At 43.1% G+C, this 27,694-nt stretch overlaps 2 protein-coding genes and 1 non-coding gene across 7 annotated transcripts in view; 2 read left to right on the top strand and 1 right to left on the bottom strand.

Annotated features, from left to right (window-relative positions):
* The first annotated feature begins 204 nt into the window (after positions 1-204).
* LOC128134796 (putative short-chain dehydrogenase/reductase family 42E member 2) lies at positions 205-13,523 on the top strand. Its single transcript, XM_052772938.1, has 12 exons — positions 205-504; positions 2,459-2,846; positions 3,364-3,459; positions 4,452-4,509; positions 5,170-5,288; positions 6,248-6,323; positions 7,774-7,856; positions 9,097-9,234; positions 10,263-10,328; positions 11,002-11,065; positions 11,776-11,849; positions 12,475-13,523. Exons 2-12 carry the CDS (start codon positions 2,505-2,507, stop codon positions 12,721-12,723), a joined length of 1,365 nt encoding a protein of 454 aa, XP_052628898.1. The 5' UTR covers positions 205-504; positions 2,459-2,504; the 3' UTR covers positions 12,724-13,523.
* A 758-nt stretch (positions 13,524-14,281) lies between these two features.
* On the bottom strand, positions 14,282-14,363 carry TRNAL-UAG (transfer RNA leucine (anticodon UAG)). Its single transcript has one exon. It is a non-coding gene; the product is annotated as a tRNA-Leu (tRNA).
* Positions 14,364-15,419: 1,056 nt separating this feature from the next.
* Positions 15,420-27,694, top strand: part of EEF2K (eukaryotic elongation factor 2 kinase) — a 36,588-nt gene continuing 24,313 nt past the window's right edge. The window contains exons 1-3 of one of the 5 annotated variants that reach the window (XM_052772782.1): positions 18,345-18,414; positions 23,186-23,258; positions 26,200-26,524. In XM_052772782.1, coding sequence (XP_052628742.1) covers positions 26,279-26,524 — 246 coding nt within the window. In that variant the 5' untranslated portion in view covers positions 18,345-18,414; positions 23,186-23,258; positions 26,200-26,278. Of the gene's footprint in view, positions 15,531-18,307; positions 18,415-23,185; positions 23,259-26,199; positions 26,525-27,694 lie in introns of those variants that run through there. The other 4 variants (XM_052772777.1, XM_052772781.1, XM_052772780.1 and 1 more) reach the window with 4 other exon arrangements.

The following is a 27,694-nucleotide window of genomic DNA, read 5'->3' as shown; positions in this document are numbered from 1 at the left end:
TCTTTACTGAGTCTTAGTTTAAGCTGGCTATCGTTCGAGTTACTTTTGCTCTAACATAATTGCAAGTGTGTCTTTAAATGATTAAAATTTAATATGAACATTCAGACATGGCACAGCTATAACGGAAGAGGTAAACGTGTTCAAAATTTAATTTTTGCCTGGGATGGAGAACTCTGAAATTCTGCAGCTCCTGACCCTTTTCACATCCTCCCAGGCACGAGTGACCACAGAGCTGAACAGAGACCCACTGCTGGCTCAGGAGGGCAGGGACCTTGGTGCCTATTTGTTTGTATTTCCTCTTTGGGGATTCCAGCTGTTTTGCAGGTGTTTCTGATGCTCTGCATCTCTCTGAGCCGTGTCCCATCACTGACTATCCAGCCGGTAATCAAGAGATGGTGTGTTTTTCCTGAACAACCTGTTCAACAGGTATCAGTGTGGACGGAGCCCTAGCTACCGACAGGATGCTTTCGCACAGTGGTGGCAGCTGTATGAAGACACATGGAGGTAAGAGCCACCATCGGATGCTGCAGGATCCCAGGGATGCTCTGGGATCCCGGGGATGCTGTGGGATGCTCTGGGAACCCAGGGATGCTGTGGGATGCTATGGGATCCCAGGGATGCCGTGGGCTCCCCAGGATGCTGTGGGATGGGCAGAATCCCAGGGATGCCGTGGGATGAGCAACATCCCAGGAAGACTGTGGGATTCCAAAGTTCCTGCAAAATGAGTGGCACCCAGGGGTGCTGTGCGACCCCGGGGAGGCGGGCTGTGCGGAACGAGCAGGAACCCGGGGGGGGGGGCTGTGGGACCCCGAGGGGGGGCTGTGCGGCCCGTCTGCGGGGCCAGACGACCCCGCTCCGCCTGCCCGGCGCCGCGGGCGGCAGGGGCCGCCGCTCGGGGACCCGCCGGGGCGGGCGGGGGGCGGCGGAGGCGAGCGCCCGGCCGGGCCGCGTCTCGTCTCCTGCGGTGCGGCGGGATCTGCCGGTGCCGCTTCCCGCGCCCGGGCCCGGCCGGACCCCGCGGCCGCCCCCCGCCCCGGCCCGCGGGCACCCGCCGAGCGGCGCCCAAGGGCCCCAGCGGGGCGGGGGTAGGCGGGGGGCAACAGCCCCAACAGCCGCTCCGCGCTGCGGGACCCGTCGGCAGCCGGGCCGGGCCGGCGGCGCGGAGCCCCGAGGGCGCGGAGCCCCGAGGGCGCGGAGCCCCGAGGGCGCGGAGCCCCGAGGGCGCGGAGCCCCGAGGGCGCGGAGCCCCGAGGGCGCGGAGCCCCGAGGGCGCGGAGCCCCGAGGGCGCGGGCCGGAGCACGAGTTTCCTCGGCGCCCGGCCCCGCGTTCCCCGGCGGCGTGCCTTCCCGGGCGAATTTGCAAGTGAGATGCGGAGGGTTCCCGCAGGAGCTCGGGTGACTTTTAATCTTTAATTGCGGCACGGGGAAGGGATGCGGGTAACTAAGGAGATCGGTAGCTACAGCCTCTGTCAGAGGTGAACCCTTGACCATTGCACAGGTGGGAAGGAACCCCCATGTTTAAGCAGGAAATGATTCGCTATGACTTTTTTCTTAACGTACTCATTGACCCTTTCTGTCACGTAGCAATTACTTTATTCTAGTTCCCCTCGAAAGTGAGGGATTCGATAGCCTTGTTCTCTGATACACCTTCCAAAGTAAGTATCAGGCATTCCTCCTTCCTTCTGAAATCCTCATGTATCTCAACTCCATCACTGCCAATGATAAAAACACAGTGTACTCTTAATTTACACTCAGCTGCTGCTACTTAGAAAGGAGTTGAAAATACCACTTTTCTCAGACATCTGTCTTTGTGATAAACCAGGGACAAGTGGAAGAAGCGTTAAAGATTTCTTTTGCTCTAGGGGACGTTTTGTTTTGCTGCTGTTCTGATTGGCCCTGCTTGCTTGTTTTTTAAGCACAGAAAGTTAAATGCGATTTGTTCATCTTTGGAGTTTTCCTGTTCAAGATTTCAAATTCAGGTACAGCCCTCTGTCACATCCAACTCCTAAAGGCCATCTTTGAGCTTGTGACGCAGACCAGAACAAATTGAACTAAGACCAGGAGATGCATTTCACATAGGCAGCAATTTCTCTTCTGCTAATAAACAATTATGGTCTGTAGTGTTATTCTAATTTTGACCCATTGGTTCAAAACATTTGAATTCATGTTCTCTGCATTAATTTTTTTTTTTTTTTAGTTTTTCTTTTATTATTCTGGATACCATTTGCAAATAAATATTTAGTCCAAAACATGCTAAACCTTTGTTATTTGTTTTCAGGATGCTGTCTTTAACATAGTATACAGACATTTTAAATGTTTGTAAAATGTGAAAATTACAATTAAACAAACTCTTAAACAATCTAAGCAGAAAATTTAAACGGGTCTTTTAAAAGAAATCATTAAAATCTGGAAATTTTGTAGCTAGTGTTTTGCTTATGTCTTTATCTCTCTTAAACAGGTTGCATTAAAGTAAAACTTGGCTGCTGTGAATAGAGCTTGTTAACATGAAACTCAGTGGAGTTGTCTGCATCCAGGAGCGCTATGGAGCAATTTTCAACATGGAGGAGAAATTGTTATATGTGTCTGGTAATAGAAGACAGTATTTCACTGACAGAAAACTTACACTGAGTGGGGTAGCAACACCCTGGCGCCAAACCTCTAACTCCAAAGTGAATGGAAATGCTGGAGCACTGAGTGAAAAAAGAATGAGAGCAGTGGTGACAGGAGGCGGAGGCTATTTTGGATACAAGCTGGGATGTGCTCTTGCCAATGCAGGAGCTTCTGTTGTTCTGTATGACATACACAAGCCTATCTGGGAAATTCCCAATGGAGTAGTGTGTATCCAGGTATGATAAACTATATTTTCACAACAGTCAAAGTTAGTTCATTTGCCTTTTCCATAATGTCTTACTAGTTTTCACAGAATCCAAATAACTAATTGCAAATTATTACAAATTTCAATAACTTTTTTAACTGTGTGAATATCCCATGTGATTTTTGGTCAACTGATTTTAGTGTGTCTTAAAATAAGGAAAACAATGAAACCTGTAATGTGTAGCACAGAGTACCTGCTCCACCTCCTGACTCTGAAGTACTCCTCAGGACCCAGTCACCGCCCTCATCTGTGCCTTTGTTTAATCACCTGTAGAATGAACATAGGGGTATTATGAGGCTTAATTAATGTTTTTAAAGTCCATGTAAGAAAATTATCAGCAAGTACTGAAATGGACCTAGTTTTCAGACTCAGGATGTACAGCAAGTACAATTATATATATGCATTCCCTCTGTGCTAGCCCACTATATGACAAATGCTAACCTGCAGCTTTGATTTCAAGTCCAACTATCTTTCCTTATGTGTTACAGGCAGATGTAAGGGATTACGATGCCATATTTGCAGCCTTTGAAGGGGCTGACTGTGTGTTTCATGTAGCTTCATATGGAATGTCAGGAAGAGAGCAAGTGAGTCCAAACAGTTTTGGTTTTTTCTGTGTGACTGCCCACGCCGAGAATGAGCGACTCAATGCTGTAACACTGCATGTTAGATTTTATCCCTTCAAATTGTCCTGAGAGCCTGAATCCACGTCCATGCTGTTTTGGTAAATTGCTCTGTTCAAACTGGTGTGCTAGCTGCAAGCAATCTGCTTACAGTACTGTTTTCCTAGTTGTGAAATTACTTCCTCTCCAATAGAGGCTCCACCAGCACCCTGGGAGGGCTTTTGAGTTGGAAATGGCATTGAAGAGTTCTGAAGTTGTGCGAGGACAAAAGGAAAGACAAGGGAGGCTGGATCCCTCCAAAACCCTGATCCTTCCCTAACCCTTTCACGTGGAACTCCTAGGTGTAAGGTCACTGGGAGGAATAAAACCTGAACTAAATTATAAATTATTTTACATAACTAAACTGTAACAACGGCTGTATTTCAAGTCTCAATTGTTCGCCATTGGGTAAAAAGCTGTAAGGATGTACTTGATGTACGACTCAGAGCCACAATTTTTATGATTAGAGTTACAAACACACACACACACTTTCTTACCTTATTTAATAAAAGGAACTTCAGTAATTACCTTAGCTGGATAGAACAGCTCATTCAAAGATGTTTGCAGCTGAACAATGCATACTTGGAATTGCTCTGCGTAGAGGCAACTGGTCACTGAAGTGCTACTGAAACATGGATATTTAACATATTGCTGCAAGATATATAATAACTGGCAATGTATGTTTAGAACACTGCAATTATCTTTGCTTCAAGCAGGCTAGTCTGTAAAAATACAAGAAAAATACAGTCATAGTTTAAAAATAATGATTTTACTTCTTGAAGTCTGAAACAGCAGTCTAAATGATCTTTTTTATAATCAAAGCACTAAACTCATTACCTTTATTTGGGGACATTTATAACATTCCCCTATTGAATTTAAAATGTATTCAAAAATGCACAATTTCTTTATTTTCCTAGTTGCATAGAGAAGAGATTGAAACTGTAAACATTCGTGGAACAAGATTCATTATTGATGGTATGTATCTAACCTTGCCATTGGATGTTAATATCAGCATATCAAAATATCACACCACTTAGAAAAAGGAGTTGGCTTTTTTGGCACACACAGTTTTTTACCAAATACTTTACATTTTTGGCAGAAGACATGGAAACGTGTCATCATTTTTCTTTTACGCTCGATTCTGTTATGGGGTGTGATATGACAGCCAGCACTGCAGTTCAACTACTTCAGCTTTTCGTAACCATGTTTGACCTGGTGTCAGAATCCGTATCCACGTAAGAAGTTAACTATTTCCATGTGCATTTCATAGCAGTAAACCTCATTGCTATCTAATAGCTTGTACACAGGTAGTGGGCAGCCCTTGAAGCAGATGGACCTCTAGCCACCTGCCTGGCTCGAGCTGAAGCCCATCTCAGTAGGCTGGTAGCAGCCCTCCCAGAGGCATAGTGTTTGTTAGCTTACAGCATCCAAATCACAATGTGCCCGATTATAAGCATTTGGTTCTACGCTGATGTCTTCCCTTTGAATATGCTTTGCTTTTTAAACCACTCAATCATAAAATGGAAGGATTTGCTTTTTTAAGATTTGACAGTTTCTCAGAAAAAGGTCATACAAACTTTTTTTCCATATTGTTTCATTTTCCACTAAACTAATTTACTTTATACATTGCCGCAGCCTGCAAACAAAGGAACATCGCTAGATTGATATACACCAGTACAGTAAATGTGGTGTTTGGAGGGCTTCCTATTGAAGATGGTGATGAGGAAACTGTGCCATATTTTCCAATTGAAAAGGTATTTTGGTTGTATTATATTTTCAAGTTTCCTCTTTGTTTACTTTCTTGTTTCTGAAAAAGCCTGGAGTTTTCATGACTGTGTTTTGCCTGATACCAGAATCCAGGTACCAGAAAGAAGAAAGAAAACTCTTTACACTCTTTATCGATTCTGTTCACAATCTTGACACGTCAGTTTTATGTACATTGCAGTATATATTTCTTTGTTTCCTATCAAGGCCTTGATTTTCGAAAATAACTCACACAGTGTCCCGTTAACATGAATGAAATTCCACCTGGACATAGGGATCGTGTTATATGGCTTGGTGCCTCTTTAGCCATTTATTATTCATATGATTTTTCTGTTTCTCCCTTATTGAAGATAACATATATTCTATGTAGAGCTGATATGGACAAGCAGCCGATTTTTATATGGTTTTATTGCATTTAATTAAAAAGGAGAAAGTACTTCTGGGTGCTTTGCATACACAGTTGGTTTTTGTGTCCCTCCTCTCTCCATCAAGTAATTCAGTCTTTCAAGAAGTAGAGATGGATAGTAAATATTGAGTAATATTTTGAATGGTATGTCAAATAAAATTTTCTCTGGGAAAGTGCCACAAGAAAGTGAACAGGATAATTCAGACCAATCATGTCTTCAAAACTTGGCTTTTGACTCTTCCATTACCTGAAAAAGAAATCCAGATTACAAAGTAGTGATCAATTACATTCTTGGCAGCATTCAAAGCATACATACATTTATTGCTTCTCAAATGTGCTGAAATTAATTAACTGGATTTGCATAAACAAAAATGCTTGCTTACCCTAGCAATATGCATGTGTTTTATCCTAAACTAATACCCACAGCTTCTGTATTTTAAGGTATTTGTTGCCATCTGCTAAGTAAAAACTAGTGAAGAAGAGATGCCCCTCCGCCCTGTCGTTTCAAGAATAGATAAAAACATATTTGCTTTTTCTCTGTAGCATGTTGATCATTACTCCAGAACCAAATCAATTGCAGAACAAATGGTACTAGCAGCTAATGGAACTCCACTAGCAGGTACTTTTCTTACCGTGAATTCATAGTAGAATTTACTCCTCCCCTTCTTGTTCCTCACTAACATCCTGTATCCTGTATCAATCCTTAGTGGACAAGATTGTCCAGCAATTATGAAATCAAGTTATCTACGCTCTCTCACAAACAAAAAGATTTTCACTTTTAATTGTTTTTAAGTTCCCACAGTGTCCATAAAAGCTTTTAGCATGGTAGCAATGAGTTCAGTATGTTAATTGAAAAGATGAAGACAGCTATAAATTAAACAAAAAGAAGTGTTTAATGTCACTGTATTATGCAACATAAGTAAAACATGAATGCTGATTAAATTGTCGTCCATCCATCCCCCCCGCCCCGAGTTATATATTAAAATCTGAAGAAGCTACCTGATACTACAGCCTGGAATTATTTATTAGTGCTTCCCAAAGTTTTCCATGTTGAGGAAGCCAGTTATACACTTGAATACTTAAGCTCAACTGTGAGATACTATAACTGCCAGTGCAAAGCAAATTAATGTAAAGTGCAACATGACGCTATGTGACCAAGTGATACTGAGCTAAATTTAGCTGTGGACAACTTACAGAAAAGACTCTCTTCACTTGATACTGGCAGAGGGCTATAAAGAGATATGAAGTCATTGATGGGCATTCCATCCCAATAGAATTATTTTGTTTAAAAAATAAAGGTTTTTTTCCTTATTTCCTCAGCAGCTATTCACATCAAAGACCCTCTTAATTTTAGGAGCAATACAGAGTTCTGCCTTTGTCAATGAAATTAGAACCAGTCAGTGCTCCAAACATCCCATTTTGATCCTGTGCCATAGCAGGACTGAGTATTTTGCATGTTTTCAAGTACTATTACGAACCGTTATTAGCAGATGATGAACCAGCCAACTGATATACTTGGGAAGTGATTGGATTTTCAGGATGGTCCTTACTTTCTCCCCTTGAAGTTATCACGAGCTTCTACAGCAGTTCTAGTGGGAGCTGGTTGTGCCTACTGTTGAGAACCTTTCAGCTCTATCTTGTACTGCTAGTGAGTCACTGTTTCCCATCAATAATTTTGTCTAAGATTAGTTGGTTTCATTCCACTTTCCTACCAATAACTTGCTCACTTCAGCAAACTCATCACCACAGTTGGCACATTCATTCACTGCTTTGGCACAGAGACAAAGGACTGGTTAGAAAGAGGTTTTGAAATATCTGGTAATTTCTAGGAATCCGACTATGCTGGCAGGACTTCTCTGAATCTTATCTTGCTATTTTGCATGTTCTGATTCTGCCAACTTAATATCCAACTACTAATTCAACACCTTTTGGTATGTATTATTTTTTAAGATGGTGAAGTTCATTTATTTCAGAGTAAGTTCTGCTACCACAGTCTTTGGTTCATACAAAGAAAGATATAACATGGTCACGTGAAAGTCACTTAAGAATGGTCTTATCAATTCTTCTAGGAGGTGGAATACTTTATACGTGTGTTCTTCGCCCACCAGGAATCTATGGACCACAAGAGCAAAGACACTTGCCAAGGCTAGCAGTATGTATTTTATTTTTTTTAATCAGCAGAATCTTCTATTATATACAACAGCATCACTTATTTGTGTTATAAATTGACTGACCTTCTTACTGGGCAGCAATTCAACAATTCAGTTGTCTGCTGAGGACTTTATAACTTTTGTTAACAGGCACTATACTGTATCTGTAAAGAATGTACAGTACATTAAAAAAGCCTTTTTTTAAAATACAAACACATGTAGGTCCAGCTTTATAATTTAATGCTTACTATAATTATAAGATTCAGGCCAATCTATGATATTTCAAATGTCTGTTTGCATGCAACTTACATTAAATGGTTTAAAATATTAATGAAAAGAGAGACGGCAAAATATCTTATTTCCAGTCTCAACAGCTTTCACTATGCAATGAAACAAGTGAAGGAGTGGGAAGCACCTTCTGGTACAGTAGGTTACTGAAGGGCAAACAGCTGAGGTGCTCATGTTTTACCCTTTTTCACTTGCTGTAGGACTAGTACAGTGTTTAGAATATGATCCCTGTAAAATTATATGAGTCAGTTATTTTAAAAGCATCAGTACAATATAAAGTTACACACAGCTTTGAGGAACGAACAGATTCAAGCTTACCACATAATACATATTGTTGTTTTGTGGCTGAGGTAGGGAATTATATTGAAGTCAGCCAAAATATACTTTATCATCTTCTAAATAAAATAATTTTTAAGAATGGCAAATGTCATTTTAGTTAAACCTGAGATGTTTGCTTTAGCCCCTGAAAAAAATACAGTCTTTTTAAACTTCCATTTAAGATTTTAAGATTATTTGTTATGAGCCCATTTTAAGGCATTATGCAACCGTCACATTTTGCAGTTTCTAAAATGTACCTGTTAAATGAAAAATGTAACACCTAGCATTACTTTCCATTTTTTCCCAGCCAAAGCTATTTGTTAAATTTGATCCAATTTTGTGAATACTTTTGATCCATTCAGAACTGTATCTTACCTTTCTATACAATATTTTACTTATCCTTAGAACAGACTTGTATTTTTTGTAAATTCAGGACATATTGTGTTCAATACGTTCTTCGATCCTTCCTCATGAGCAATATTTTTAGAGCTTTCTGCACTTCTCTTGATTCTTTTTAATTGATTCATGTATTTTTTTTAAGTAGAGACAAACCTACATTTAGCTGGACAAGAAAGTGCACTGTACCTCATTTTAAAACCCATTTTGCTTTGGTTTCATGTTTGTTTATGTCCATAGAAGAATATTGAGAGAGGGCTACTTAGCTTCAAGTTTGGAGATCCTTCTGCTAAAATGAACTGGGTGCATGCAGAGAATCTTGTACAAGCTCAAATCCTAGCTGCTGAAGCTCTCACCCCTGAAAAGAACTACATAGCTGTAAGTAAACAATAAAAGCACCACAGTTTTCATCTGACAGTGAATTCTGCCACTGTATCCTGTACTATAGTAACTACTGTAGTAGCAGTAATTACTGTTTGTGTTACTGTCCTTTAGCTTATGTTATTGTCTGTGTTTTTAGTTGACAAATGTGCTATGAATAGTGTGGGACCTGGCAGCATTGGCTGTGCAGTGTGTTAAGAGTTGGAATATTCAGTTCTGTAAGAGTATCTCTACCTTCGCATTTTTGTAATGTAATATTTGCCATTTCTGGAAGATGAACAAAAAATGTTTCCTATGTCAGAAATTAAATTGGAAGTTCAGGCAGATTCATCCCGTTCCCCTGTATATAGATCCAGACTTAATGTTCTGAACTGTGATAATCAGTTCTTCCCATACCATACGCAAATAAAAGCACATTTCATTTGGGTTCATTGATTTAAAAAATAGTTGCAACTGTTTTGCTCCTTGTAAACACAGTTTTTTATTTGACCTAGAAGCACTACCCTTAAAGTGTGTTAGAAAGATTTTCAAAGTAGATTAAACTACTTTGTCTAAAACTCTAAAAGCAAAAGGGAAAGAGGTAACTTACGCCTTGGTTACACAGATGGAGTCTTATGGATTTCAATGAGTCTTCACTAGACCGAGAGCAAAACATGTCCCACCATTTGGTGAATATGTGTTAACAGCACAAGTTAGAAATGGCACCACTTTCAGTGCATTTGGTATGCATTTGGTAATCTCTGTATAGTCAGTGTAGCCATCCTGTATAGACACATCTATTAGAAATAATTTATACCAAGGCATGTTAATCACATAAACCACTTGTCCACCAATTTCATTGCACATGTTAGTGCAAATGATTGAAACACATGTAGACAGTTCGTTGACTTGTATGTACATCCATGCATATTTTATATTGCTGTATTATTTTTAAGCTATTCATAAGGAGTGAGATAAAGAAAATGAAGTCAATATATATGCAGTATTATTTTTACTAACTTGCCTCTTCTCTACCTCTTTAACAGAGTGGCCAGGTGTATTTCATTAACGATGGCGAAAAATTCAACCTTTTTGAATGGTTAACTCCACTTGTACGTGCAATATATACTTTATCTCCAGATACATTCATTTCTTTGACTGTATACAACTCCAGCTTTTGTGTGCATGTTACATTTAGTATGTTTGCTTTGGGTGCAAGAGTTCCGTTCTGAATGTGGGTTTAATTCCTGCTTGAAGTTCAGCGTGATTAGCGCTGTAACAAAGCCTACCTAAAATACTACATTAAAGCAACTGTCTTCACCAAGCCAAAGGACCATCTAAACCAGTATCCTCTTTCAAGTTGCCATTACCTTAATTTCTTGGGCGCGCATCTGTTAACGGTGGCTATTTTGGGTGGACAAAAAATATAAATCCTAATTATTAATCTGTAATATACTTTCTTTTCAAAAGATCATTTTATTGTTAATGCTGGGCTCAAAACCGTAAATATGTCACAATGTTAAATTAGGTATCAGCACACCATGACATTTTGATCAATTGTTATAAACTTTTTTTTCCCTTTTTTTAAGACTGCCACTTGAAAATTACATAGTGTCTGCATGTGACATTTAACTGGAATCCCCTGGAAAATGAAAACTTGAATAGTAACAGCAATGATGAATTTTTCTGTTTTATCAGTAAATATTTCCACAAATATCTTCTGTATTGAAACTTTAAAACTTGTTTGAGGTTTCTGTTTTTTTCACTGTTTCTTAAATCTTTCAGTTTGAAAGATTAGGTTGCAGTAAACCACGGATACGTATTCCTACTTCCTTAGTTTATGCTTCAGGTAAAAATATTTTATCAACACTTCTCTTTCCTGTCCACATTACCCTCATTCCTGATTGTAATATAATATTGGTTGTTTTTAATTTGCCCACAATTTTCATTTTCATGTATAAAAATAATACACTATGGGCTCATCTAGTGAGCAGCAGTTAGGGGTGAGGTTCAGCTCTATGCAGTGTGTTGAAACCAGAATTATCTCTTATTTAATTCCCACAAAAACAGGTTTTATGTAGGACTTAACAGATGTATAACTTTGTGGAGTTAATGGTATAAATATAAAAAGATAAATGTAAAAATCCATGACTTCATGAAATACGCTGAAGAGTATCTGCTTTGCTGCATGGGTAAATTTCTTGTTCCCCTGTATCCCATGCTTTCTCCAGAATGAACCCCGATGTGCAGCTAAGACAGAATCCAACTTGGAGTATTTTGTTACCTTTTTTTTTATGAAGCCTCACGATCTTTTCACTAGACCTGTCACCAACCCCCCAAACCCTTTTCACACAAGCACCCTAATTCAGGCTGCCTGAAGTATTAACATTAAATCCAACCCCTTGTGAGCAAGTAGTCCTGTTGATGTTAGTAATAGTGCCCTGAGCTCTTAGGTACGTGATTATCTTTCATTATCATACATAGTGTGAGATACACCAAAATCATAATAGCATAGCAATTTACTATTCTTACCTCAAGTAGAAATCTTTTGTTATGCAGCCATGATAATGGAATATCTTCATCTGATGCTGAAGCCATTTGTTGAACTGTCCCCACTGCTGACCAGAAATGAGGTAAAAAGTCTTTGTTTGTAAACTCCCCTTAATTCTCACAGGATGCATGCATACATGTTAATACTGAGGTACAATTTAAAATTAAGTCAGTAGAAAGTAAAATCCACCCAGTACTACCTCAGCCTCCAGTTTCCAGGGCAAATGTATGCATCATGTACATTTTAGGCAATATATTATGCTCGTTACCATGATCTTTGAAAAGATAAGAGCTTATGCTTGTAATCTGGGAGAGGCTGATTCAGCTCCTTCCCTCCAAGGCTCAGTATCCTGTATGGCTTTGGCTGGTCAGTTGTGCCCTAATTTCTGAAGATACTTAGGCACCCAAGAGATGGCTTTTATCTGCCTTCTTAGGTACATAAACGAGAGTGCAGAACATTTTTTGTGGATGTTTTCAAGACTAGAAGATTCTGCTTTGCAGCTTTTACTGCCTCTTTGGGCTTTCGAGGTTCTCCTTTTGAGTGAACAATTTTAAAAATAATTTGACTGTGAATAGGACACTGATGTAATGTTGTGTTGGGTTTTTTTTATTTTACATTTCCTTTAACTGTGTCTTTGCTACCATTTACAGACTTTGTTCCGATTTCCTATGTATTCATATCTTTATATGTTAACTCTTGCCCTATAGGTACAGAACATTTCTATAACTCATACATTTCGAATAGACAAGGCACGGAGTCAGCTGGGGTACAGCCCAGAGAAGTTTGCATTTGCTGATTCCGTGGACCATTACATTAAAACAAGACCAGAAGCCCAGAATCATCACATCTTCCTGAAAGTGTTGCTTTCTTTAATTGTTAGTTTAAGTTTGATCTTTCTTTCTTTGAGTTTTGATGGCCTCTCAGTTTTGCATTTTTTTAAAGAAGCACAACATTGACTTATATAAACTGCACGTATTCAGTCACAGTACTGCTACCTGGATCATTCTAATCTCCACAATAGTTACTGGCCCCAATGCAATAAACAGGCAGTTATTTTTAGATTTAAAAAACAATATCGTAACATATCAGCAGCTGTACTTGAGAAATACAGTAAACAAGTACAGCCAAATCACTGAAACACATTGGAGTCGAGATTGTTGCATCTGTTTATTTCACACCGAAAAAACAACTTTCCAAACTGATTGCTGAAGTAAAAGAGAACCTGCAGAAGAACAAGAGCTACAATCAGCCTGCAGTGCTTCACTGGTGAAGAAAAAAGGCTAAAATAAGAAGGATTGACCACAGCTGCTGCCATGGCTCACTACCTTGGGGAACTGAGGAACAAGCAAAGGGAGGGACAGAACCAATTACTGTAAATAACATATACCAGCCCTACAGAGAGAGTTCACACCATGTGAACTTCTTTTGTGAATTAGCTGTATCACTGCATATGGGGGAAAATAAAAGCATCCTTGAAACTTCGCTGCAGTCAGTCCTGTGTCTCTGTGCACACTGTTCCAGAACCGCTCCCTGCTCTACCCCTGGGGTGCAGAGCCATCTGTATCAGCAAGCACCTAGCACCAGTTTGGAGGCCTACGGGGTACATGCAGGTATGGTTTTTCATGAGTCAAACCTGTGTATTTTAGTTAAATTGGAAGATACTAAGTTACATTAAAGTGCATTTATGTCACAGTAGAGGAATCTGCCACTATGGGTTGCACTGATCTTTGTACTGCTTCGTTTACCTCCTGTAGTCATTAAGGACAAAAACTAACAATAAAGTTTAGTTGCCTATCAGCTGAACTTTAGGTACAACTATGTTTTTGCACATCATTTCTTAAGTATAGCAGCTGTACTGAGCAAATTCCTGCAGTAGCTAAAGTGAACAATGTGCTTTTGAATTACTGTTCAGCTAAAACGGGCTGGCCTGGAAGGCCCCACTCCCTCCCATCCACCACTCACACTGGCGATTTATCACAGAAATCTCCTCTCTGCACCTTTTCCAGCCTGTAACATGGGGAGGGAACAACCAAGAGCACTATGCGAGCATAAAGAGAGAGGTTGGGAAAGGAGACAGGAGATCTAGAGGAATCAAGGTGGTGGTGTGGGGGGGTGTAATCATGGATGGATTTGAGAACTCTTGAGAAGGTGAGGGCTCTTAGACCTCACCTCAGTTGCCTCAGTCTGGGGCAAGCAGCAAAGGCCAGGTGCAGGGCCTGCGGGTTGAGGGTGCAGTAACCCAGATACAGTACGGGAAGGCACAACTACCAAAATTTCTTTCTGATTTTTTTTTACGCCAAAAGACAGGCCACTTTCCTCAGTACATACCACAACTTTCTCTACTTCAATTTTAAGGAGCGTGACTGGCAACCCGCCCCGCCATCCCGAGCGGCGCCGTGCCCGGCCCGGCCGATGAAGGCCGTATCGTCTCCGGGCGACCCCGCTCGCCGCCAACGCGGCCTCGCCGATCGGGCGGCGAAAAGGAGCCGCCGCGGCGGCGGGGACAAAACAACTTGGCAGCGGTGGGATTCGAACCCACGCCATCGAAATGACTGGAGCCTAAATCCAGCGCCTTAGACCACTCGGCCACGCTACCGCCTGGCTGCTCAGCCGCCCGCCAGGCCTCTTTCAGCGGGGCAGCGCCGTCGCTCTCCCCACCCGCCCCCACATGTTGCCCACCTGCGTCTGCGCTACCACAACGCCCTCCGGCGCGGCCGGCCGGCGCCCTCCCTCCCCGGGAAACGCGACTACTGCAGCGGGCGGGCCCCCCCTCGCTCTCCGGCGGAGGGGCTCCACGGCCGGGGCCGCCGGGGGCGCCGCCGGGGCCCGTCCCCCGCCCCAGGCCCCGCGGGCTCCCGCGGCCGGCGCGCGCCCGACAGGTGGCGCCGCTACCGCGCGCCCGGCGCCGGCTGCACACGTGGCCTGGGCGCCGCCCGCGCTGACCCCTGACCCGCCGCCGCCCGGGAGGCCGAAGTGCGGCCCTCTCTCCCTCCCCCGGGGCCCGGCCAAACCACTGGTCTCACACACGCTCCCCCTCCCCGGGGCACCGGCCGTCGGGCCGCGCCTCGGGGCACTTTGCCCTCGGCAGGTACGGGCCGGCGCCTCGGCGAGGCGCTGCCCGGGCGCCTGTTCTCCACTGCGGCAGCGGTGGAACGTCAGCCTGCCATCAGGAGCGCTTTGCCCGGCGGCGCGGATCCGCCGCCCCAGGGGTGTCCTTGCCGTGGCCGGGCGGGGACCAGGGCAGCCCTTCGCTGGTGCCTTTGCAGCCGCCGGAGCAGGTCTGCTCACACCTCCCTGCCGGGAAGAGGGTTTGCTCTGCCCCCTGCCCCACAAGAGGGAACCCCCCTGCCTTCTCTTCCGGCTTCTCTCGGGGGGGACTGCAGCCTCCCGGCCCACCGCAGGGCGAGCGCTGCCCGCAGAGCTGCGCAGCCCAGAGCGCCAGCACGCTGCCGGGCTAGCGACCTTCCCAGCCAGCTGCTGACTTGGCATCGCAGCGTGTCTTCAGCTGAACCATTCCCACCCGAAATGGGAGGCCCCGGGCTGCCTTTATCTCTGTGCTGCTCAACATGGAGCTGCAGAGGCTGGCACAAAGTGCAGCTGGTGGCCAGGGCTGTCCGTACACGGCTCGCTGTCCTGCCCCGTTGGTGCCTCGCTTACCTGCTGCCGCTGCTGAGCTCGGGCATGGTGTAAGCAGGTGCTTCTCCTGTCCACCTCAATGAGGGAGCTGGGTTTGGCAACCAGAGCCAGATTCAAGCTGTCACTGGTGAGTAGAAAGACGAAGTCTCTCACTCTGGGAGGCCTGCAGGAATTTGTATACTTACTTTGTGGACAGAGCTAAAAACATGAGCACTTAATGCTGTGCAATTAAAACAATACAGAGAAATGATGTCTACCATTGCTCTTCCCATAGGAAGTCATGCGCTAGTGCTCCAGGAAGTTTTATGCATGGATGTGATATGCACCTACCATATGGCTGAAGTGAGGTTTATGACCAACTGGATTTACCTAATAAGAAGGGACTGTCATAGGAGTATGTAGGCACAAATTGTTCATAGGATTAATTGATTTACGGGCAATTTTTCATCTGGATTTTCAAATGAATGCAGAACAAAGTTGCTCTGAAAGTTAGTATCGTCTGGGGTATGCTTTCCTTTTTCCTTTCAAAAACTGCAGTTCCCTAGAACAGCAATTTCTAAATAGAATCTCATTTAACACAAGCATACTGGAACTTTGCAAGCTTCGGTGCTCTTGTATAAAATATATATGCATTGCTGAGCATACTAAATGAAAGAATAACATACTAGACTTGCAGGTCACCAATTTCCTAGCTTGCCATTTTAAATTTAAATTTTAATATTTTCAAACAAAAAAGTGAATCAAACTCCTCATGTGTTAAGGATATAATAGGTGACATCTAAATGGAAAACTAAAACTAGCAGATGCAGCATGTTTGGGCTAATATCTAATTTCAATATACATCTTTAGTATTTCATCAAACACTTTTTCATCATCACTGATTGTTCTTTTAAGAAAATGTTATAGAGAAGAGAAGCCCCAGACTTAAACCTGAAAATAAGTACACCCTTGCACCAGGGTACCAGAGCTGGCTTATTTAAAAGCATGAGAAATGTGTAGCTTGAGATGGTATAACCTAACTATGTTCCTAATATAGCAGAACACTCTCCATGAGGATATATAGCATAATACAGCCATATGCCACTGGGTCCCCTTTAGTCCAAAATGATGCTGTGTATTTACGAGAGTTTAAAGCCAGTTACTCCTGTGACTTGTTCAGTTGTGCTCATGTATCACACCGGTAACAGTATTCCACTGTTATCTGTACCCTACGATAGCAGGTGGTGATTTTTTTTAACCATTATCAACACATTTTCATGCAGTGGGAACCACACATCTGGCTTTCACCAGGCCTTCAGAATTAATTTGATGAGTCTGCCCTCTTCCCAGGCCCTGCTGTGAGGCATCCCGATGGCGGCCCTGCTGGGTGCTGCTCTCCCCATGGTGCTCAGCTGGGCTGCCCGCAGAATGAGAAATGGGGAGACACACATTCCGGTGCTGATGCGGCAAAAGCGGTCAGTTTTTGATAGCTGTTAATATTTACAGCAGTGATTTGCAGCTGGACCTCAGGTTTTCTGCACAATCCACAAACGTAAATGTGTTTAATTTGAGCTTAAACTCTGCAGGAATTTGAGGCTATCCAGAAATGTGCCTGTAGGAAGCAGCAGTAAACAGGGGCTCAGTCAAGTCTCCGCTTTACATTATCAAACAAGGGCTGCACCTTCAGCATAGTGCTGGAAGTTGCTGCCAAAATTACAGGTACCCTCAAATTGCAGGCAGTGCTCCTGCATGCACGTGCTGCTCCCTCCAATCCCCAAGCTAAAGCTACAGTTTAATTTATGTAAGTAATGGTGGTGGTAGGCTGGTGTTCCTGGCAGGGAGTCAGAACATCTGCTCTCTGTGTTTTTAATTAAATATTAGTAATCTTCCTCCTGAAGATTATCTCAGCACTAGTGTTGCAGCAGTGTTTCTCTGTGTTGCCTCCCTCTTTGGAGAGAGCAGGGATTAGGCATTCTTCTGTGATGCCCCAGCAAACCATCTGTCTGTCACAAAGGACGTACTCGCATCCGTCTTGGTTTTGTAACCCCTACTTACAGTAAAAAGCACTAATGAGGATTATTTACATGAATACAAGATTCAATGACAGTAAAAGGGACAGACTCTTTGCAGGCTGCCAAGTAATACAATTAAGCCAGAACCCATTTACATTAATTTTCATGTAACCCATGAAAGGATAAGGAGTTTTGTTTAAATTTGCCACAAATTCTAGCTTGAGGAAAAGCTTAAACATGGGTGTTTTCAACCCAGAAAGCCAGTGTTTTAGGAAGAAAGCAAATGTGGGTGATTTGAGGGAATGTGAAGCCTTTGGAACTTGACATCTGGTGCATACTTCTGCCATTTCTCATGGGGAAACGGAGCGCTGTGCAATTTAATTTGGCTGAAAAGGCCAACCTGAAGTGCACGGAGTCCCCACAGGCCCCACAGTCACTGCCTATGTCTGCTCCCTGTCTTCCCCCAGGGCTGGGGTCCTTGGGGGGCTGCCATGCCGTGGGCCCTTCCCATGGGAGCACCTGCCCCGGGAAACCCACCTTTCGGCTCCAAACCCAAAGGAAGCAGAAATGAAAGGAAACTGGGATGCCGCTCCTATGAGCGCCGCTCAGGAGACATGGCTTCATGCGGGTTTCCAGCACAGCCGCTTCTGCTCTCTCTCGCCGGGGATTCCCGCGTCTCCAACACCTAACGGTGCTAATCGGGGGTTTCCTCCTCAAATTTTCAACGTTTTTCTCACAGGAATAAAGTGTCGGGGAGGCTCCCCCCCGTCAGCTTGGTGTGAGGCTACTAGCGGGCGCGCCGCCGCTGAGGCGAGCGTCAGGCGCCGACCGCCCGCGCCGTGGGCGGGAAGGCGGCGCCCGGCGGCAGCGCGGGAGGTGGGGGGCGGCTCCGCTGCCCGCCTCCCCTCAGCAGGGCGGCTGCGCGCCCGCCCGCCCATTTGCCGTGGTCCGGGCGGCGGCGGTGGCAGCGGGATCGGTCTGCACCGGCCGTGGGCGAGGGGACTGGGCTGCAGTAACCCGGTAGGTGCAATTCGTGGTGCGGGGACCGACACCGGCGGGGGGTCGGGCCCGCGAGAGCTGTGGCCACGTTGCTCGCGGGGTGAAGCGTGAAGGGCGGAACGGGCGTTTTTGATTACAGAAAATGGTGAACGGCTTGGCGGTTAGAGCCTGTGGAACGCCGGTGGCCAAGCCGTGAGCTTCTGCGGTGACCTAAAAATAACCTGATGTTTTTGTACTGGGCAGCACTCCTGCGCTTACACCATAGTTTCATCCATATATGTTTCCAGGACAGTGCAGTTAATTTTAGGGCACACCCAGTTTATAAGTCCTGAAATCCTGTTTCTAACTGGACAGCCCAGGCAGAGAGCGGTTCTGGTGTGTGTGGAGCGGATGGCGGGGTAGAAGCCGCCCACCTGTGGGAGACAGGAGAAGGGCTAGCTGAGTACTCGGCGACAGCCTGTAATGGCCTTTAGGGCTCTTCATACTTGGATAATTTTTCAAATGCCTCAATAAGCATGAAGCATGGGGTTGGTTAACAATGTAGAGTACTTAGCAAACGCTTACAAAAAGTCAGCGATAATTAATTGTTTGATGTATTTAAAGCCAGTTGAAATTACAGAGCTATTAATGGCAATGGAAGGACATTTTAAAGTTATCTTGAAAGTTCCTTTTCTGTCCTTTTATACCCTCGTGTTTTGGCTACCGCTGACTTAGTGTTTGTTTGCGTGTTTGGCAGAACAGTGGACTTCTTGGCAGAAGGGTTTGACTCAGAAGGGTCGTTTCTGTGCTTTACTGCTTGCTACTCTAAAAGCCATTTGTGTGTTTGAAGCCCCAATGTGTTTCCTTGCACAAGGTTTCGAGTCTCAAATGCTTCATGCTCCGAGCTGGTGCACATGAACTCTCCCATCCGCTTCATGAATTTTGCATCATTGCTGTCTAACACTCTCTGGCTAATGCAATGTATTATCCCAGCTGTGCTTGCAGACAAACTGGATGTGATTTGTGCTATGGTGTTTGCAGTAGTGATGCACTGGAAGAGACCTGAAGTAAAGGCTTCCTATTAGAAAATCTGTACTTGTTAAGACCAGGTTTGTCAAAGGTAGCCAGGTTGTTGAGACACTTCTGTTTGTTTTAATCTTGTTTTTTATCAGAGCTGTTACCTTGACTCACTGGACCTGTTTACTTGCCAGTGCATGGTGCAGATGAGAATAGACATTTGCTTCAGAAGGGTTGGTTGGGCATTCGGAAAACGCAATAGTTCTGTAACGTGCTACAGGACATTAACATAGCAGTGGGGTTGTTCTGGACTGTGGTATATAGCTTTGTGTCTGCAGTTCATGAAGACAATGACAGTACATTGTAAGGTGCACAGCCTGCATAGTTGCTTAGATTAAATTTCAAATCTGTATTTTAAAAGAATATTAACCTGAAAAAAGTGATTTCTCTCTTAAAAGAAAAAATTGCTTGTTACTGTTACAGGTATCCTGCTAGATGGCTTTAGCTGACATAGTATTAAACCAAAAGGGATTTAGTATTACACCAGGGAGAGGGGGGGCATTCTTGCTTTAATGCTTCTCTACAAGAGAAGGTGGGACTTCCTCTGTTCTAGGGCAGTTCCCGTTCCCCTGTCCTGTGCTAAAGTGATGCAGGGGGCTGTGTCTGAGCTAAAACAGCCACTAAGAAGTAGCTGGAGATGCTCCAGCTGTCCCTTCTTTTGCTGACTAGACAAGGGCGTATTCCTATCGCTCAGCTCTTTGGGATGAATTAAGGCAGGTTTTAGTGCTGAGGCATCTGTGGGGTCATGCTCAAGGGTCCTGCCAAACCAGGAGTGTTTCATAACAACAGACACCCTACAAGAAACAAGCCATGTGATGTGAATTTTCCCCTCTGTTTATCTGTGTTTACGTATGCATTGTGTTCTGCAATACAGTGGATTGTCCTTGCAACTCCCCTGCCCCTCCTGGTGGTGTGGATCTTGGATATAAAGGCAAGAGAAAGAAAAATACTTCAGACAGGCATTGGAAAAGCCCAGAAAATAATAGAGACTTGAGCAGATTTAATAACTGACTGTATTTTAGATTATCTTCATTATGAGTCAAATATTACAAAGTTGATTAAAAAAATTGAATAAATTTTCAAAGTAGATTTGAGTGGGTAGTTTAAATTACAGGTTGTGTGTGATAATGCAGGCTTGCAGGCTAGGTTCCGTGCACTCTGACTTTCTTTGCTGCTTAGCCCTGGGAAGGCTTCTGTGATGGGTATTAAAGACTAAATGATGAGTACGTAGCAGCAATAGAAATGAGGGTTCCTAGATAGTACAGCTTTATGCTATGATGCAAAAGCACAGAATATAAGCATTGGGATGAAGCTCAGGCTTTTTTATAGGGGTTTTGGTCAAATAAACTGTGAGGTTTAGAGCAGTGTTTGTGGAGTTTAAAGTTTGGTTATTGAATTCTGTTGTAAAGAGCATGTTATGTGAGGACGGTTTTTAGTAAATACACTTCCAAAGTAAACACCGCAAGTCCTTTACAAGAAATACGGTTTCAAGAAAAACTGACAGTTTTATAAACACCATTAGCTTTAAATACAAACTGATTTGTGTGATGATGTTCCATTTACACAGCAAGTCACAGAAATCATGAATGTTTGCAATCACTGCTGCATAAACCTGCATTCCTGTTCCTGCTGCGTCTTGGACTGTTTCAGACCTGATGGATCTGCTGATGTGTATTTGACTGCAGTAGTAGGAATGAGTGCAGGACAGCAGTTGTGGGTAATGAGGCTAGTCCAGTGCTACAGTATATCCTGGAGTTAGTCCTGTACTTGAAGCATCATTTTACATCTGTTTGTGTGTGCTGACAAGCAGTAGAGGTTAATGTTCTTAAATACTTGTTAGATTCTAGTAGGACAATTGCAGTAAAAATGGTAGTGGCAACTGAGGATACCTTCCCCTTCCAGTTATGCGCTACTTCTTCTTTCCAGAAATGACAGCTCTCGCTTGGTCTTTGCTAGAAGAGCAGATTCTGTGAATGCTCCAAAGCTGCTTCAGTGCAAAGTCACATGCGTTGGCTAAGACCTTCTTCAGCAGTGTTTTACTGTAGCTGATGCTGCCTCATGCAGGTGGGAGTTCTGGTGTTACCTGTGTTGTTACTTGAGCTGTGGGACTGCTACCTCCATCAGAAGGCAGTAACCAACAAGATAATGTTGCTGGTGAAAGCTGCCATACGTTAATGCACTGTTTCTGTGGTGACCATCTTCTCAGTAGCTGTGGTCTAAGGTCTGCAGCTATGAATACTGCTGTAGGAGTGTATTTATCTGGTACTATTTCATGGAGAAAGAAGGTTGAATATGCACAGAGCTGAAGAATAACAGTGAAGCAAAGCTGAAAACCTTGTTTTATAGTTGTCTTTTTAGGCTAGCTGTGTGAAAATCCCTGATTTAGCTGGGTGGATGAGGTTGCTCTAGAACTAAGCAATTGATGGGACACTTAGAAGTGTCTGCTTTAAGTTGCATGCTGTTGCATAGGCAGTGCAAGGGCCAAATCTTGAAAATTCTAACTAATCCTCTATTTTGTAGGTGCGGGTATTTTCAAAGTATTTGTCTAGACTTCCACCTCTTCCACGGGCTTTGATCATTCCTACATTTCTTTTTTCTTCTTTGTAAAACAGATGATACTTCCGTTAGATGGATGTTGGAAGGAATGGTGATACTGTCCTTGTTTCGGCTGTGATAGAGTTAATTGTCTTCCTGGTAGCTGGTATAGTGCTATGTTTTGGGTTCAGTATGAGAATAAAGTTGATAACACGCTAATGTTCTCAGTTGTTGCCAAGTAGTGTTTATACTAAGTCAAGGATTTTTCAGCTTCTGATGCCCAGCCAGCCAGAAGGCTGAAGGGGGCACAAGAAGTTGGGAGGGGACATAGCCAGGACAGCTGACCCAAACTGGCCAAAGGGATATTCCATGCCATGTGACGTCACATCTAGTATATAAACTGGGGGGAGTGGGGGTGGGGGGATCACCACTCGGGGACTAACTGGGCATCAGTTGGCGGGTGGTGAGCAATTGCATTGTGCATAACTTGTATGTTCCAATCCTTTTATTATTACTATTGTTATTTTATTATAATTATTAGTTTCTTCTGTTCTATTAAACTGTTCTTATGTCAACCCACGAGTTTTAATTATTTTTTTTTTTTGATTCTCTTCCCCATCCCACTGGGTGTGTGGGGAGTGAGTGAGTGGCTGCATGGTGCTTAGTTGCTAGCTGGGGTTAAACCATGACAGATACTTATATAATATCGAGAACAAATTAAGTGCAATGTTCTGTAAGCTCAAATCGTTGTTTTCAGGGCTCCAGGACCAAAAGGATTTTAAGCTATATGTTGTGTGAAACAAATCAAGATATGCTGCTTTGTGTAGTCTACTTCTGCCCTCTAATGAAGAATAAAACAGGCAGACCTGACTGTAAGACACTCACAGTACCCATCTGAATAGCCAGGAAAATTCACTGTGGCAGACTTGCCAGCAAATATTTGTTTAAACTCCGCTAAATCTGTGTGAAGATTTGGATGATTATTTTGCATTCATCTAACCCCTTCCCGTTTTTCATGCAGCACAGCAATGTGAATAATCAAAGCTAAAATGAGGAGGTGATATTGCCATTAATTTGAGCGTGCCTCAAAGTTTGTGCTTGTGCTACTGGTTTCCACTTGCTTCAAAGAAAATACCCTTAAGCACTGATAGTGGTTTAAAAGCCATGGTGTGGTTTGTAAATCTGGTTTATTATTTTTTAGGAGAAAAATGTGCAGTAAAATCAAGCAGTAGCGCAGTTCCTTGTGTGTCTGTCTTTTTCCAGCCTTCCCCTGGGTAAGCCTATGCTGACTTTTTGTTCTGATCAGAGAAGTGCTTCTAAAGCAACTCTCCTGATCATCTCAGCTCATTGCACTTTGATTTGTGTTGAAATGCAGTCTCAGAGCTTGCAAACTAAACTCCTTGTGCATGAAAAACTTAACTGGAGAACACAGCACAGGCACTGGGGCTATCTACTCCCGGAGACCAGACTAGAGTTAGTCTGAAGTAAATCCCTGAGAGGTGGACGGTGAGGATGTCAGATCCTCAACACAACCGTGCTGCTCTACAGACCTGCCCCCAGTTCACTGCAGTACCTGTGGTGTGGAAGAAGCTGTGCTGTGTTGATGTCTGCTGGGTTCTTGCCCAGGTGTATGATTGTCCTGGTGAGTTTTAATGAGTTAGGTTGTTCTTTGCTGTCATCTTGGTTGTGATCAGATTTGCTGATTGACCTCGGCATCAAATAAAAATGTAACAGGAAACAGTGGAGAGATCTGGAGAGCTCCAAGCAGGATACAGTCGTAAGGGAATCAGTTTCATGTTGTACTTGCAGTAGAAGAAACAATTATCAAAAGTGTATGGCAGAAAGGTGATTTCACTTCAGTCTATGTGTTTTCTTCAGTGCAGTCTGAGCGTTTGATGATAGCGGGTGTTAAAGTCATTACAGAAAGTCATTAAATTTGCCAAAGGCTGGTGTTATCCACAAGAGACTTCAGGACATTACTCTAAAACCTAGAGTTAGTGCAATTAATGACAACAGAGTTTCAGAGGATGTGAAGAACTTAAGGGTGTAAAATCTTCCCTATCAGCAATGAGAAAAGCATATGAATTGGGATGGATTATTGTTCTGTGAAGGTTTCTTTGCTCTTTGAAGCAGCTGATATTAGATGAATCATGGACCTGCTCCACTCTGGCTGTTCATATCGTCCTTGGTAGCTGGAAACCTCTATAGACATGTACTTTATCGTGTGAGTGGGCTCAGCAGGAAAAGGACAAGAGTTCAGCGCCAAAAAAAGGGCTTTAAGTGCAAGAGTATCCAGGAAATAGCCTGGCAGTGTGGAGAGGGAGCCTGAGCTCTGAGCAGACACCACACTGAATGGGAGGCAGGGGTGCTGACAGGTAGCACCAGTTTCCTACTCGGGCGTATATCCCTAGCCTTCTGATTGGCAGCATATGTTATATATGATGGACTAAAATGAGCCATTGCACAGAAGGAGCAATGTTACTCTACTCCAGGGGTGTCACGGCCATCTGCCCCCTTGTGTTTCAGAGGACTCCTTGCTGCAGCTGTGTTGAGGGGTGGAAGGGACAGACTTTATAGGTCTAGAAACTGGCAGACTCTTCTCTCTGAAAGTCAGCATTGGTGTCTTGCTGCCAGTGGCTCTGGACTGTGAAATGTGGAAGAATCGAAACTGTTTGCATCTGTATGGCTGGTAATGTGTGAAAGACACAATACTCACCTTCTGTAGCTTGGGCCTGTAGGAGTTTATTTATATTTGAGTTCTGCTGAATCATCACAAACTGTTTCTTGGGTGGAGGCTGCTGGGCACATCCGTGTCATAAGATCTCCAGGACGGGAACCCGAGCTTCAGGAAAAATACTTCCATGATTCACCTATCTTTTTTTTATAACACGTCTGTTGCAACAGTACAGTGTCTGTGCTCTGTCTCCCTGAAACTGGTGTCACTAATTTGGAAAAGCTACAGTAAGACAGGAGACTTTGCAGAGGTGCAGTTTTGATGCCCATATGGAACTCCCCATATTGTTTACACTAACATTGTTTAATGTGTCAGAAGGACTCAGTGAAATATTTGCCTGGAATGTCACCTTCTGGGCTTAGAAATGGTTGAGCAGATTTTAATAAAAACCCATGACCTGTCTGCCTCACACTGTTGCTTTTACTTTCAATTTGCTTTGTTTACTTTGGACCCAGGAGAAGCCAAACTCTACCTATTCTGTTCTTTTAGGATCCAGGAAGCTACTAAAAAGTTGAAATATCCAGTGACAAAATCAAACTTTCTAACCTCTTTGGAAAAGAACTATTAACCAGGGAGGAGATTTTTTCTTTTAAGCTCTATGCTTAAAAGAAAAAGCAAACACAGCTGAGAGGCTTGATGCTGTTGAGCAGACTGCCATATACGCTGTCTTTGGAGTTGGAGGAGGATTGTTTAGCTCACGCAAGACTAGTCCAAAGTGAAATCCCTCCACAGAGTATAAAAGACAGAAGGGTTGAGGTACCCCTTACACACACCTCCTCTTGTCTCTCTAGTCTACTAGTGAGTGCACTTGGGCAGCAGCAGTGGAATGGCAGGCCTCCTTTCTTGGCCTCTTTTGTACTTTGTCCTTCTGAGGACGTCCTGGGTAGCCCGGGCAACGTGCTTTGCACTTTCAGCAGCATGCTTTGCACTATGTACCATTGGCTGTGTGTGTGCTAAAAGCCAACTTAAATCTTGGCAGTGGTGGGACAATTTTCTATGTTGTCCCAGTAATACTCTCTAACTTATTTGGCTATTAATTTGTATGCAATATCCTTGAGAAGACTTGTCCTGAAAAAAATTGAAAACCTGACTGTAGTGTTCAAGGTGAAACTCCTTTGAGTTTCTAAGACCAGTGTTGTGAAACTCAGCATTTCAGATAAGGAAGAATAAAAATATTTGGGGGAGGTAGGAGCATTAACAAATGTCAGCCTTAGGCAGCAGGTGGTGTTTGCAGTCCCTCAGATTTTATAGTGTTATTCTATACTTGGTTACCTTCTTTTCTCAGTCTTGTAGCCATTTAAAAACTGAGTACCTTCTGAAAACCCAGATCTAGCACTGAGGTGTTCAAAACCACATGAGGTACTGGAGGATCATTTTTATAGAGCCATATGCAAATGATTTTTTTCTGCCAGTGTGCTGACATCAGTTACATGCACCATTTGTTCTTTTAATAACAACCCTTTTTTTTTTTTCTCCCACAGCTTCTTCCCTCCATTTGCATGTGCGTTGGAAGAGTGGCTGTTTTAATCATTGCAGGAGTTAGACTGATCTCCCACAAAAATGGCAGACGAGGACCTTATTTTTCGTATGGAAGGGATTGATAATGCTAGATTGACTACAGCGAACTCTGGAAATTATCTTGATGCTGATAGTGATGATGAAGACAATTATTTTATCTGTCCAATAACTGATGATCCAGTTTCCAGCAAGTCTGCCAGTATCAAAGTTGACAATTATTACAGCAACTTAGCAAAAACTGAACAGTACAGTTCAAGCTCCTCTCCTAGAAACTCTTTTAGCTTTAAGGTAAGTATTGGCTCCAGCCTTCAGTAAGGTTTTGGTTTTACTTAGTTGGCATGAGAGATTCTCTAACTGCTTCATTTCTTGTAACTAACACTTTTCAATAAAAAAACCACATCTGTTTTTTCCAGACCTGCAGTTAATTCCATTAAGCCAATAGTGTGACACTGCCATTGAATTGCTTACTGTCCCCTTTAGTTCAGTGGGAGATCTTCATCTACAAAGGCAGCACATTCCAGGCAAACAATTCGCTGCCATTATCGCCAAAGCATTAAGCAAGCAATACATTGGCTGGGAGATTTAAGAGATGATACTTGTTGTAAGCTAAACTGGGGCCTAGCAGAAGATATTTTATTATGGATTTTGCTAAGGAGAGTTAACAATCCATAATATTTTTATTTGGACAAATAAAATTGTAAATTATAAAATTGTAATGATAGGTTTTCAGGTTATAGTTCCTTCTTAGGGACCTTTTAAGATGTTGACTCTTGTGCTTGGGCATGAAGTGTCACACTGGCAGTAGTTCCTGACAGTGTACTTGAGCAGTGTCTGACCTTTTTAAAATGAACAGCAATCACAGCATTGCAGAGAGGTCAAAGGGGCCATAGTTGGTGCTTCCTTGGCAGTGTGTCCTGTTCCACTCGGCTCCCTTTGCACAGATCAGGCCAGGCAAAGGGAGATGAACCCACAGGCAGTGGAGCCTCGAGAACCCAAGTGACATTCACTCTATAGGTTAGATATTCCAAATGTGTGCAATTTGTGGTAAACTGGCATGTCTCTTAGATTTTGTCTGGTCTAGGATTTAATGTGTTTTATTAACACATTTCTTGTTATAAATATTAACATATTACTTCTTTAATAGATACTTTAAAATCTTGGTTATGCCTAATGCATGCTTTATTCCTGGAGAGATATCAGATGGTTTATTTCAGTCAGCTAACATATGAAGTAACACATTAAAAGTGAAACTGTCTTGTCTGCAGCAAGATTTTTACCAAGACTAGCTAATAGAAACATTAAAAGGTATACATTCCTAAGGAAGGTGAAGAGTAAAAGTTTAATATAGATAAGGGGACAGATTTTAGTGTATGCTGTGCTTAGCAAGTTGAGACCTAATAGGGAGCTTAGTCTTCATTTGTGTGTACATTTTAGAAGGTACTAAACACCTGCCTTGGA

Source organism: Harpia harpyja, chromosome 21 (assembly GCF_026419915.1).
Source record: "Harpia harpyja isolate bHarHar1 chromosome 21, bHarHar1 primary haplotype, whole genome shotgun sequence".
Classification (NCBI taxonomy): Eukaryota; Metazoa; Chordata; class Aves; order Accipitriformes; family Accipitridae; genus Harpia; species Harpia harpyja.
This window is presented reverse-complemented; position numbering and strand designations above follow the sequence as displayed.